The sequence below is a fragment of the Procambarus clarkii genome, chromosome 81, assembly GCF_040958095.1.
Source record: "Procambarus clarkii isolate CNS0578487 chromosome 81, FALCON_Pclarkii_2.0, whole genome shotgun sequence".
Lineage (NCBI taxonomy): Eukaryota > Metazoa > Arthropoda > Malacostraca > Decapoda > Cambaridae > Procambarus > Procambarus clarkii.
Window position 1 is genome coordinate 17,313,535 of NC_091230.1, and position 15,096 is coordinate 17,328,630.

Here is a 15,096-nt window from a genome sequence, read left to right on the forward strand (position 1 = left end):
CGCAAATATTTTGCCCTTGCAATTAATAGTACTGTAATTTTAATAATTTGTAAACTGTGGAATAATGTAAAGCTCCCTGCGAACTGGGACATTATGTTGTATTCCCTTCATACATGCTCTTGGAGTTTGTTCACATCACTTACGTGTGCAAAGACCCTCTCTACTGTGCCCACTTATGTGAACTCCGTCTTAATGTTCATCTATGTTCCTACTTTATATTCTACATCAGTTTACTTTATAGTTTAATAAAAGAAATCATGTCTGGAAGTAGGATAGTGCTCCATGGGCCTATATTCAAATACTGTACCAAATTGTAACGAACTGTTTAGTTCAAGTTTCCTCCTTTTTCATCTTGTTAAATCTAATAATAACCATAGTATGCTAACCTATTGTACTCTAATAAAAAACAACTTAGGTTTGCTTATCACTTCAAGGAAGACCCAAAAATCATGGTTTGCACAAAACCTTGAATTGAAACGAAAAAATGAAAGATAAATAATGTTAAATTTATTAATAATACAAACCTTCATACAATATATCAAATATACAAAGGAGATTCCATAATTGAGGAGCTTTGAGAAGAGAGCAAGTCATGTAAGTATAGTATCATACAAAACTCAAAGTTGGCAGAAAAACTACATGAAAATATGGTCACTGCTGACCGGACTACATATTTACCTTAAGTCTTGTATGTAGCTTAGATTAAAGTGTCATTCTTTATAATATACTATAGAGATCATGTTACTTCTTGTAAGGGAAGGAGAGTTATCAAGACGTAACAAGAAAATGTTGGTGGGAGTCATAGGATGACACACTTGCTATATGCAAATAAACATTGTGCTGATAGGCTCTACCTCTGGATATACCATACACACACAGTATACTGTAAGCACTAGCTCTCAATTTTCATAAATAATTGTGAAAAGTGCAGATACCCATTTTACATGCAGGTTAAGACAAATATCTAAATAAAAAATATAAAATTTTTCCTTTACAGTACCAGTACCATGAACGGTTTGCACCACACGTTTATAATATATTGTACAACTCCAGTTCTAAGAGTAAACTAACTGTTAATACTATACAGTAATTCAAAAGTAGAATGGTATCTCATATTTATAACAACTATGTAATTCAAATACAGTATACTGTATTTACAATAATCTTGACCAATTCATTTCAGGATAGTTTTTGTTCTACAATACAACCCCCTCCCCTATAATCTGGACAACCCATTACAGAAACCCTTAAATAGCACAAGGAATTTGTTAATGGAAGCCTCATTATTTTGGCTTACTCACTGTAGCCTATTATAGAGTTATACTAATAAAATATCAATGCATTCTTAAACATAAATCATGCTAAATATTACTTTAAGTACTGTATATATAGGTACAGTACAGTAATTATTCAAAGATGCCAAGCTTAAAAGACTATAGTAAAGTCTTCTATGGGTTTCTATAGACTAAAAGTCTTTAGAAGCCCATCCCCCTGTTTAGGTAGTATTTATAGTAACTTCAATTAGGACCATCGAAATATTGACATAAAAGGATATTAGAAAGTAGAAATTGGTACTATTGAATTTAGACATAATGGAAAACGTTTTTGTACTAATGTTGCAAAGAAAACTTAACCTGATCTATCTTAGGTCTAATACATGCTACCCGAGGCATAATATAGTACATATGTGCTATACTAGACCTAGGAATATTTAAGTTTGGTTTTTATTTTTATTTTTTCAGACTTCATAAAGTGAATAGTACCAAATGTACCAATAGTACCAAATAGTACCAAGTACTATGTATGTATGATGGTTCACATAGTTACAAAAAGTACTATATAACAGGAGGATGGGTTGGTATTAGATACCACCATGGAAGAAAAAAAAAAAAAGCAATGTCAAATATATCAACTTAATCTAGGATTTTATCAAGGGCCATGATACACAAACAATGGAAAAGCATGATTTCTGAAAATCAAAAGCATCACCCTAAAAGTAAGGACATCCTAAAAGAAAGTAATTGCATATACCTAAGTGTAGTTACAGGATGAGAGCTACGTTCGTGGTATCCTATCTTCACAATACTCTTTGTTGTATAATGCTTTGAAACTACTACTGACTGTCTGTCAGTTAGAAAACTTTTCATTCATGTCAAAAGTCTCCTCGTCACCCCGCCAACATGTTTCAGTTCCCAGAACAACCTCTTGTGTGGGACTCTTGACAAAAGCCTTTTTTAGGTCCAGATAGACACAGTCAACTCAACCACATCTTTCCTGTAGTACCTCAGTAGCTCTGTCATAAAAACTAAGTACAGTAGATTTGTTACACAGAATCTTCCTGTTCGAAAACCATACTGTCTGTCTGTTATTATGTCATTACTATCTAGGTGTCCAACCCATTTGGCTTTAACTATTGTTTCTAGTGTTTTGACTATCACATTTGTTGGTGATACAGGTCTATAATTTAGAGGTTCCTCTCGACTACCATTTTTATAGATTGGCACTATGTTTGCCTTTTTCCATATATCTGCTATGATTCCTGTGCACAAGGATACCTAGAATATTAATTGGAGTGGAATGCTCAGCTCAGTTGCCCATTCTCACAGCACCCAGTGTGAAACTCCATTAGGTCCAACTGCTTCATTTCTTCCTAGCCCCTCGAGTCATTTTTCCACTTCGCCTTGAGATACCTCTATGTATTCTATGGCATGCTCTGGAAGTGGTATGGGGTCTGGCTTGCTGAAATCCTCATTTTGTACAAACACACTTTGAAACTGTTTGTTTAGAATTTCACACATTTCTTTTTCATTCTCTGTAGTCCTGTTCCCCGTTCTCAATCTTTGGATTTTATCCTTTACACGCAACTTACTTTTAATGAATTTATAAAAAATGCCTGGATCTGTTTTACATTCGTCTCCCATACCTTTCTCAAAGTTCCTTTCTGCCTCTCTCCTCACTGCTGTGTAATTGTTTCTTGCATGCTTGTGGGTTAGGCCTCTTCCAATATTGACCCCATTTTCTTGTCTTTCCTCTCTGGTCCTCTCAATTTCTGTTGAACCAATCCTGTTTTCTGGCTTTGGTATGAATGTGTGCCTTAATCATGTATTTTGCAAAATTTGTCATACATCTCATTTACTTCCTTGCCTTGCAAGGAAGTGTGCAGTCCAGCAAAGTGCATGACTGTTAGTGGTAAAATGTATCACTAAGTAGCAAGTTTTGTTTTCTTTGTTCCATTTAATGTCCATGATAGTTAATCACTTTGGCCAACACATAACATAGGCAGAGAGAGAGATTTATCACCTGTTATGATGGCAGGAGGCAGTCCATGGCAATAGTTTGTATCAAAAAGTATGCAACTGTTTTATTTATATATACAGTATATAATAACTAATCATCTCTCTCCAATGGTTGAAGATTGTGTTAATGAAGGAGAAATTCAAGTAAGGAATTAGTTTTTGTGAGATGGACCAAGCACGAATGGCTTCTTTAGCAGTGGCATCAATGAGGTCAGAGATAACACCAATATGACTGAGAGCACAGAAAAATGTGCCTGTGTGTTATATATGTTAGTTTCAATACTTCATTAGTCTATACCATCATATCACTGTATTATGGATGCAATATAATTTTACATCTAATAAGTATCATCATTTGAATAGTATCTCAAAAGAATTCAACCTGTATTGAGATACTATTTAAAAAAAATTTTTAAGCATGACATAATAGGGGGCATGCTCGTGATACCTCATTCATTCATAAAATAAACCTAATTTCACATACCTGCAAGTGCTGTTTTGTAAGTAAGTAATTATCAAAATAAGGTACCAAACCGGTGCTGTTTTGTAAACTACCAGATATTTTTATCTTTACTATACAAAACAGAATTGTGAACAATCCAAACATCAAAAATCTAACTTTTTAAAAAATCATGCATTTCAAAATTAAAATTTCTGAAAAGCAAGTGTTACTTTGCTGTTCTCCAGTGTTGCAAAAGCACCAGACTTGTGGTATTATTGCTTGATATCCTGAGCTGGTGGTGATCATTTTATTTTAATTTTCTCTTTCTCTCATAATGGCAGTTCATTGTCTAGTCAAGACTAATGGTGCTAGTGCTAAAAGAGAAGCAGGTTTTTGCTTACAGAAATGCAAAACATTAAAAAAAAAAACTGCTGGGGTCATGAGCACATAATTCACTGCTTGTAAGTTATGCCACCGAGTTGCATCTATTTCCAAATATAAAAGTGAGTTTATTTCTTAGTATAATTTGACGTATTAAAAATAATGGATAATTATATGTATTGTGGAATAAAAGAGGAAAAAAGTTTGTTACTGAACAGATGACAGTTTAATGTTTTCAATTAATTAAATCCTGTTTAATGGAACCCTCTACTACAAATACTTAAGTGGGAATGAACTACAGTAAATACTGTCTAATTTACTGAATTATATATGTGCAGTACAATATGATATTTTATCAAGAAAAAGAGCTTGCACATTATGTAAGATTTACAAAGAGGGAGGGATGGGTTTTATGCAGTGTCATGAAAAATGACAGTGTCGGTGTCAGTTTCAGACGACACCATGCAGTGTCGCTTGCATGTTTATCCACACCCAACAAACAATTCAACTTCATTTTTTTCCCCCCTATATTCACTTCTCTCTCCTTCAATAACTATAGGTAATATTGTACGGTTTTCTTTTATACAGTAATTTATTCATTTTAGTTTAGCTAACTCAGTCTGTGACAGGAATGGAGAAAGGGAGGTGATCAACTCTTGCCACCACTATAATTCTATTTTCTATATTTAAATACAACATCTAATAAGTTTGCATAATACAGTGAAGTATGCATGTGTGAAGGTAAAGACTGCCAATGAGTCAGTGACCAATATGCGAGAGAGGGAGATAAATTTTCAAAATAAAAGCAGTATGGGTGTGAGGGGGGAAACAAGTGCAATGTGAGCAGGGAGGGAGGAGATTGGGATAGGGCTCTAATAAGGAAGGGAGAGATGGGGAGGAGGATGCGAGAAGGGTAGAACGGAAAGCGAGCCGACGGGGAAGACCGAGCCAGTTAGTAGACTGCTGTGCCATTCATCTTGCAGGGAGGAGCGGGGTGTCATAAGGTGCATAAGGTGGGTTGGTTTGTTGCATTACGTTATATCAAACCAGCCCTCACATAACCAAGCCTTGAAAAATTAATCACAGGATTGAGGATATCCCCTAACCTTTATTGATTGCTCTAGCAACGTTTTGTACTGCCAGCTCTTTCTCACTGTTTATCATTTGCTTTGTTACATTTTAATTCAGGTTAATTTTATTTATTGTTGAACAGAATATTGTTACAAATGCTTGGCCTGGAATGCATCCCATATTTTCCATATCTTTAAAAATGACAGTTCAGCAAAGCACAGGGCTCTAGGAATGAAACCCATGATGCAACTGGAAATCAGTCTTGCTTTTGTAAGTAAATAAATTTTGTAATTATTTCTTTATAGTGTATATACAATTTTATCCATAAAGCATGTTAAATGACAAAAACTATTGAATAAATAAGAGAGCAGTGTTAGTTACAACGTACTTTAGGATAGCTTATGGGTGAAGGCATAACAAATTTGGAAATGTTTTAAATGCAGAACATGTTTGGCTCTGGCCATACCAGATTTTTGACACTACTATATCTTTAAAGGAAGTGCAGCCTTCAAGGCCGTGCTAACATTGTACAGACATCTCCATACTTTTTCCTCACTGAATACATTAAATCAGTTGTACATTTGATTAAGACACAAACAAGTGTTGCATTATAATAAATACACTCTCTTATAAAGTACTATACAAGGACCTATAATACTCACGGCGGAGTATGGAAAAGCACAAGAATACCGGGAATCAAAAATATATTTTATTAATATCTTTGTAATCAGTTGGGCCATTCACACAAAAATAAACATTTATGTAGATTAAGCCAAATGTGTGAATCTCTCTTAGCTGACTTTTATACTTCTACTTGTAAATGGAACTAAGTTGATAAGTATAAATATACGACACACAGAAAATTGGAAAGTTTAATGGTAGTAAACCTTGTATAAATTTAACTCTAAAAAGCTTTGCTAAAATCAGCTTCCAGTGTGGAATACCACCCTATAATGATTACACTAAATGTGTGTCCACTACAGTTGTCCAAGACTTAACTAGAAGAAGCTCTTTTTTAAGATATGAAAAAATAATCCAGAAACTAGACAATAAAAAATACCTTCCATTACCACACTACATCTTTAGTTTATTACAGATCTTACGAACTCCAATACTACTTTTAAGTTTTCAATTTTTAGATGAAATCAGTTAAATTATTAATGTATAGTATACAGTATATAAATATATTATAACTAGACAGCGCTAATGCTCAACTGAGTTGAACTAATAAAAAAGCTTCTGAATACCTACCAAATATGCTACAAGTGAAGACAGAATCAAGAAATGTATTATAAAATGTCAATATAATAAAATCTAGAATTTTATAAACAACCTACCTTGTATTACAAATGACAAGCATAATTCAAATGCTGTATATTAAATGTACAAGTTCATGGTTTGTGCTAAATATATATACAGTATACAGTGTGTATATGTGTGTGTGTGTGTGTGTGTGTGTGTGTGTGTGTGTGTGTGTGTGTGTGTGTGTGTGTGTATATGTGTGTATATGTGTGTGTGTGTGTGTGTGTGTGTGTGTGTGTGTGTGTGTGTGTGTGTGTGTGTAATTACCTAAGTGTAATTACCTAAGTGTAGTTACAGGATGAGAGCTACGCTCGTGGTGTCCCGTCTTCCCAGCACTCTTTGTCATATAACGCTTTGAAACTACTGACGGTCTTGGCCTCCACCACCTTCTCACTTAACTTGTTCCAACCATCTACCACTCTATTTGCGAAGGTGAATTTTCTTATATTTCTTCGGCATCTGTGTTTAGCTAGTTTAAATCTATGACCTCTTGTTCTTGAAGTGCCAGGTCTCAGGAATCCTTCCCTGTCGATTTTATCAATTCCTGTTACTATTTTGTACGTAGTGATCATATCACCTCTTTTTCTTCTGTCTTCTAGTTTTGGCATGTTTAATGCTTCCAACCTCTCCTCGTAGCTCTTGCCCTTCAGTTCTGGGAGCCACTTCGTAGCATGTCTTTGCACCTTTTCCAGTTTGTTGATGTGCTTCTTAAGATATGGGCACCACACAACAAATGCATATTCTAGCTTTGGCCTAACAAAAGTCATGAACAATTTCTTTAGTATATCGCCATCCATGTATTTAAATGCAATTCTGAAGTTAGAAAGCATCGCATAGGCTCCTTGCACAATATTCTTTATGTGGTCCTCAGGTGATAGTTTTCTATCTAGAACCACCCCTAGATCTCTTTCTTTATCAGAATTCTTTAAAGATTTCTCACATAATATATAGGTTGTATGGGGTCTATGTTCTCCTATTCCACATTCCATAACATGACATTTATTAACATTAAATTCCATTTGCCAGGTGGTGCTCCATATACTTATTTTGTCCAGGTCTTCTTGAAGGGCATGACAATCATCTAAATTTCTTATCCTTCCTATTATCTTAGCATCATCAGCAAACATGTTCATATAATTCTGTATACCAACTGGTAGATCATTTATGTACACAATAAACATCACTGGTGCAAGAACTGAACCCTGTGGTACTCCACTTGTGACATTTCTCCATTCCGATACATTGCCTCTGATTACTGCCCTCATTTTTCTATCAGTCAGAAAATTTTTCATCCATGATAGAAGCTTACCTGTCACCCCTCCAATATTTTCCAGTTTCCAGAACAACCTCTTATGTGGAACTCTGTCGAAAGCCTTTTTTAGGTCCAGATAGATGCAGTCAACCCAGCCATCTCTTTCCTGTAATATCTCTGTGGCCCGATCATAGAAACTAAACACACACATAGTGTGTGTGTGTGTGTGTGTGTGTGTGTGTGTGTGTGTGTGTGTGTGTGTGTGTGTGTGTGTGTGTGTGTGTGTGTATATATATATAAACTGAAAACTACACTCTCCAGAAGGACTTGAACCCAGACAGCCAGTAGCACTATGCACCTTCAGCCAAATTTGAAGGGTAATGGTCTTGGGTATGGGCTGGACATAGGCAGGTCAGGGTAGGCCTAAGTTAAATGCTCTAAGCAATATAGTCTGTAACCCACCACTCCCTGTATGATTTTCATTAATTTGGAAATGAAATTGGGGATGTGTTGTACATGATGTTGAAGTTGTTCCCCCCATTTACCTGTGTATTTACAAAATTTACTTTATAAAAACAAATGTCTATCTGTTCAGGTTAGAGGAAAAGAGGAGGGAGGGGGTAGGGGGAGATGAGAGGAAAGAGAGGAAGGGGAAGTGAAGATGGGGGAAGAGGGAGGACATGGGAGGATAGGAACAGAAGAGAGGTGGAATGGGAGGTGGTGGGAGAGAGACACTATTCTGGGCACTGCTGCATACTCCTTTAAGTATAATATACTGTATATTCTTCATGGAAAAATGCTACCGATGTTACTTTATTCTACTACAATAAGCACCGTGCATTTCAGCAGCTGTTAGGTCTACAAGAGAGGTATTTTTATTGCTTTACAATTATTATTATTACCATTATTTGTTGAGTAATTCAACAAGTGAAATGTAAATTATTTACAAGTTAAAATGTAATTTTTTTTTATTTAATATCATTAAATAAGTATAACATTAAAGTTATCTTGCTTTTATCTTTATCAAAGGTCTTGACATCTTACTCCTTTTTGTAGGCTCCCCATTAGGGGGTGACCATGACAAAATTATAGTCAAGACATCTGTTAAAAACAACGACTAACTTGACAACAGTGCCTATTTATAACACTTAAATACTGTATTCTATTTTGGGCTATTTTTCTGAGGAATATTTACAATAAGCAGGTGCAAGAGGTGGAGCATCTGGAGCACTGTATACACACTCCCCAGCAATAAATGTGTGTAGCACCTCCATAGGTCCCTTATCAGACACCAAGAGAAAATCAGCATCAGTACCAAAGTCCAGGGAACCCTTTAGATGGTCAATGCCCATAACCCGTGCTGGGTGTAGAGTGGCTGCCTCAATACCTTCAACTAAACTAACACCTGAAAAATATGAATACAGTACATATATATAATACTGTAAAACAACTCAAAAATTTAAATAAAATTTTAAGGCTTTGTAAAGCGACATTAGCTTAATTGAAGCCTTAGTGCATAATACAAAAATATACATAATACCTCGCTTGTACAGGTCTTTGTGGAGCTAAAAGAAATGGAAAAAGAAAATAAACTGGGTTATAAATTCACATCAGCCAAGGAAAAGATAAGAAATCTTGGAGAAAACCACCCCATAAAGAAAATGAGTAAACTGATCCTGCAGCATCTGAAAATCAAATAGAAAAGAGGCTTTTTCATGGCAGTCTTCATTTATGGACATGATGGAAAAATAACCCAAGTACCAGGACATCACAGTGCAGGAAGTGATACTGCAGACAGCCACTTCACAGGACATAAAAAAGGAACATTAGTCAGTAACTAGAGAGGAAAAAATAATAGTAGTGATAGGACTAAAGGAACCAGAAATAACAAAGATGATTAGAGAGGGAGGGACATAGTTAAAGTGACTGGGATTATGACAGTTGCATAAGGTAGGGATTTTAGGCCAGCATTTTCAGCCTAGGCCATTATAGGAAGGGTTACATCAACTTCCAAATCTTTTTCCTATCACCAGAGGATGGAGGCACATGCTGTATTAACAGACTAACGCCAGCAGAGTGTAGGCAAAGCTGGCAAACATTAGTCTTGCCCTCAGGCACCTGGAGAAGAAAACTTTTAGGATGTTGTTAAGTTCCTTGACTTGCCAATACTACAATATGTAGCCAGAGTGTGGAATCCTCACCTGAATAAACACACAGAAAAACAGAAAGTCCAGAGATTTACTACTAAACTTCTCTTGTATTTAGAGGACTGAACTACAGTACAAGGAAAAGCTAAAGGAACTAGACCTCTCAATCCTTGAAAAGAGACGGGTAAGAAGCAATGTGATTATGTCGTATGATCCTTAAGCACCATTGACAACGTGGACAAAATTAAATGTTTAGCATTAACAACATAATAGGACATGTATGGAAACCAGAAACTAATATGAGCCATGTGGATTAAAGATATTAATTTTTGTGTAAGAGTAGTGAACAAGTGGGATGAGCTAAAATGGGAAGTATTTGATGTTAGCTTCATATATATTTTGAGGAGTAGGTATGATATGAATCAAGGAGGACGGGAGCCATAAATTGTAAATTGGCAACCAGCAAAAAATGTTGGAACCCAGTTGATGCTCACCCTGCAAGCCCATATAGATGGGCTTCTTACATTTTAACACAAACTTATACACAATTTCACTTACAATTTCATACACTATTTACTTACTTCCTGTTAAGTAATGCATTGTTATAATGTTTTGCTGGTGTTTTATGTAATACAAATATCGGCTAGGTTGTACCAAATAATAATAATTTTGGCAATTCAAATTACTTTGTCAACTCCGAAAACAAAACTCTTATTCAAAATAAAACATTAAACAAAATTAACTAACCTGCATCTTTAACAAACTGTCTAACACAGTAATCCATAGTGACTATGGAGCCAGCAAGAGTATTAGTTCCCACGAGACGTGCGCAGTGTTTCTCTACCAAGACCTTCATCTGTCCAATATGATGCTCCCCATCACTTAGACCCATTGCAGCCATTGCATCTGTTACTAGCACTAAACCTGCCACAGCATGACAAATAATGTTATTGATCAATGCAAGAAAATCAACTAGCATACAATTTTGCATGTCTAAGGTAGAACAAAAATGGGAAGAGTACTCTATTTTTAATATGTTAATTTCATTTATTGAACACTACTTCACATAAAGTTAAAAAAAAAGCACTTAAAAATCAATTCATATTAAAAATACAAGAGGTGAACTCTGTACTGTACCTTGTGGATGTGTGCGATGGGCAATCCTGAGTGCAGCTGGATGGGTGTGTATCCCATCAGCAATGATTCCATAGTGGACAGGTTTAGAGATTAGGCGACTTGTAAGCAAACCCACTAGCCCAGGATCTCTATGATGGAACTGTAAAATATTGACCATATATTTTCAGGATCCTGAATAAATCCTAATTACACTGTAATGTTTATAGATAACTTTTCTATTTAATATAATTGTGTACTTTCACTTGATATTATAAATGTTCATATCAAGATACTTTTATCTGTACACCGCATCCTTGATAATCTGGGCCCTCTACATAAAGAATCTCTAAGTAACGAATAAAATCTGCCCAATGAATATTCTCCCTGAAATTCAGATAAAAAAAAACAGGCAATATGAAACCCTGATTGTCAGTGAATCACAAATAATTACATAATTTGTTTAATTGTTTTTGTTAATTTAAATTTTTTATTAGTAAATAATATTCAAAAATGTACCACATTTATAGTTTATAAATATTTTAATGAAGCTTGTCCTGGGCTAATAAATTATACAAACAATTTTGTTTATATGGTTTTCTTCCCAAGGCATTTAGGCCTAATGTGAGGGCATGCGCACTGACTGTGTTTTCCTTATGTGTGAACACAATCTGACCTACCACTGCTCAAGCACTTTCCTTGACTATTCTTCCCTCACCTTCACAACCTTCCACAGTGGTAGACAGTCTTCCTGGCTTTGCACCTTCCTTTCCTAATTACTTCATCCAATACTGTACAGTACAGGTATATAATTATTTAGGAGTTAAAGCTATGCCTTGCAACAAGAGTAGTATGGGTACAATATATCAAACAAGGGTAAGAGGAACTTCCTTATGTGCTTGTGACCAGAGAGTAAAGTGGCTGGCAGAAAGGTATGGTATTGGTAAGAGCATTGTTTCTGACAAAGGAAGCAGATCATATACACACTACTTAATGAATAAAATAGAGCAATGACACAATGAAAGAGAAGTGACACGTCGTCATTGAAACTTTCTATGTACTGTATGAGGATTTGGATGGTGATGTTTACCAATGATTTATGCAGCACTGTAGCCTGGGGCTGGCTGTTGGTGGTGCACAGTTAGTCTCTAGCTGAAATATGGCATTAACATTGGGCACTGAGAACTTTAAGGCCAATTTAGGGTGACTGTAGGATGGCATAGTACTATATCTGTATATTTTACTGCTCTGGGATATCAAGACTAACCAGCCTATACTAGAAAATGGTAAGTGATTAATTTAATTTTCATGCAAAATTATTTATATAAATATAATTATTTACACATTACTTGTATGAATAATTATTTGTATGTCTGAATATGCTGAAACATCCTTAATATAATTTGCTATAAACCTTGGTTTATTGGGTATTGAGACAACATGAGAGTGAGGGAAGAGGTACACGATGATGGTACTGAAATAACATGAGGGGTGAGGGAAGTACATGATGATGGTGCAAAAGTAACATGAGGGGTGAGGCATATGATCAAGATAGGGTAGTACAGATAACAAGCAGCCACTCACTGGCAACATGGCATTAAACAGGTGGGTAATAAATGATGCTCCACTGTTGACTGCCGCTTCACCATCCTCCAGATTACCATTGGAATGACCTGATCAGTGATATAAACGCAAAATATTAGTGCACACTCGTAACGAGTTCGGTCTCCATTCACTTACATTAGCGAGTCATTTACAGCATTAACAAAATTCCTGATTTCTTAAAACAATGTTTCTGGGAAAACATATTAATGACTTTAACCCCATACATATCTAAATTTACCTGTGGCTACTGTACTTAGTGGTCATGGTGGGGATAGAAAGCCAGTAGTGTGTGAAACGTCTCCTATTCCTACAGAAGAGTTCTTCTAAATATATTTTAATTCAATTAAACTGTATATTACAGTAATTTATCTTTCTTATAACAGTAACAGATTTAGATCTAAGAATTTTTTCAATGCTTAGAATATCCTGAGTCAAGTTGGGTATGTCATCGGTCTATCTCAAAATCATACAGTACAATTTAATTTCCCATTAAGATACAGTAGCTTAATCAGCACAGTTACACTATTTAAGATACTGTAGCTTAATGGGCACAGTTTAGACTTTAAGCCCATATTTTTATCTTCAATATCTAACTACTGTATTAAAAAACGCCCTAGTGCACTTATAATGTTCAATTCTAAAACCACTAAACAAGTAGAACAAGGCTGGGTTAAGACCATGTCACCAATATACACAATTCAATACTGTATCTACTATGATACATAACACATTTTCATTATGGATTTCATACAAGCCAACACATATTATTGTAAATTCAGATGCTGAATAGTAACTAACTAACTTAATGCTGGTATTATCAATCCACTGTAAGAATTCATGCAACAACTCTTCTACTGTTCGCTAACAAAATGCAGGTGTAGATCTCAATAATCATAACTCACCAACGGACACTACAATACCCTGACTTGCCAAGTGACCAATCACAGCTGTGGCCCCAGCAAGCTCCGGTGCAATGGTTACCATTCCAACATTATCAAGGCAACCATAAACATCATAAATTTTACTAATGCCCTGTAAAAGGAAATTACAAATTAATTCAGAAAGGATTGAGTATGTACATTGTAAAGGGGTACTTCAATTTCAAAGGGGCTTTCTTCAATTTCAGTAATTACACAAATTTCTCTGTTACTATTTGTTTCAGGTCAAACTGGAAAGAAAGCGGCTCATTTAGGTGATTGTATGAGCAGAATAAACTTGATAAACATTGAAAGTGAGGAGCACTTTGTACGCAAAACCATCGACTGTTTTTATGTGGCAGCTGAGGTCTTATAAAGCTCCACCTTCTCCTGAGACATCATATTTGAATCATTGTACATCATCATCATGATATAAATAATGGTTAATGAAACTACTGTACTTGATGATACAATATTTTTGATTGGATGGTCATTTCATAGTAGATGATCTGCTAATGCCTCATCAAAATGTAGAAGTGTTAAGGGCTTCCTATTCCCAACATGGCATAGCAATAATGTATTCTTTAAATATATTTAGCTCATATAGTTATACTACACTATAACAATGTATATATTACCTCTTCAAGATTTTGTATAAATTGTGGAGGGTGTGCACCCTTCTTCTCTGGGCTAATGAAGGGACCCTCTAGATGAATGCCAAGTATGCCTGCTCCTTCAGGCCCTCCTGCCCTCTTCACTAGTCTTGGTATAACCTATTATAGTAAAAAAATAAAAATAGTAACCAATCAAAAGTATAAAAAATATTATTCATACTACAGTATATGCAATATCAAGCGCAATGGAGAAAATATGATAGGAGTCTGTCACAGTCAAGAGAAATAATAAATGTGAAATACAACAATGAGAAAAATAAAGGGATCATCAATTTACCTGATTATATTATATTACTCTAAGACACACTTGAAGTTATTACTAGATTGCCTTGGATATATTTGTACTTCTTAATCATATTATGAGGCCATGACATTGAAAAACATGCTTTATTTGTAAAAAGATATATGACACAATGTATAGAACTGTATAAATATATTTCTGGCCTGGAAAATGTGCAGTGAATACACTAAACATTACAGCCTACTGAAAAGTAGTGAAATAAATTCATTAGAGGTAAGTCCATAAACAAATGGTCAAAAGCTTTTCAGGAAAAGCTTTAACTACACTTTGTGTAATTGCATAATTGTAATTACCCCTGTACCTATCTTTTTGGATTCATATATATCTGCACATTTTATGTAAGTAGATTGCATATTGGTCTAGTCATAAATGTTTTTAGGATCTATACCATTGTGAACATCAGTGAAAGATTGACGTTTAGTTAGTAACTGAAGATTAAAGCTATGGCTGATGTCATATGAATCATTTGATACATTTGGCTTAGTATTTATAAGTGCACTTGGGTTTGAGTGTATTACAAACTTAACAAATGAGGAACTCCTGGAGAACAGATGTAGGGAATTAAAACATTGCCCGTAAGCTAGGCAGTTGTGTG

General features: G+C 35.2%; 1 protein-coding gene across 4 annotated transcripts in view; it reads right to left on the minus strand.

Moving 5' to 3' along the window:
* Positions 1–485: 485 nt before the first annotated feature.
* The window catches only part of LOC123773146 (N-acetylglucosamine-6-phosphate deacetylase), a 38,973-nt gene continuing 24,362 nt past the window's right edge, over positions 486–15,096 (minus strand). For all 4 annotated transcript variants that reach the window (XM_069315209.1, XM_045766656.2, XM_045766657.2 and 1 more), the window contains exons 4-9: positions 14,165–14,299; positions 13,512–13,641; positions 12,589–12,677; positions 11,029–11,167; positions 10,639–10,815; positions 486–9,149 (exon numbers count right to left, since the gene is read on the minus strand). In XM_069315209.1, the coding sequence (XP_069171310.1) occupies positions 8,917–9,149; positions 10,639–10,815; positions 11,029–11,167; positions 12,589–12,677; positions 13,512–13,641; positions 14,165–14,299 (903 nt within the window). In that variant the 3' untranslated portion in view covers positions 486–8,916. The remainder of the gene's footprint in view (positions 9,150–10,638; positions 10,816–11,028; positions 11,168–12,588; positions 12,678–13,511; positions 13,642–14,164; positions 14,300–15,096) is intronic.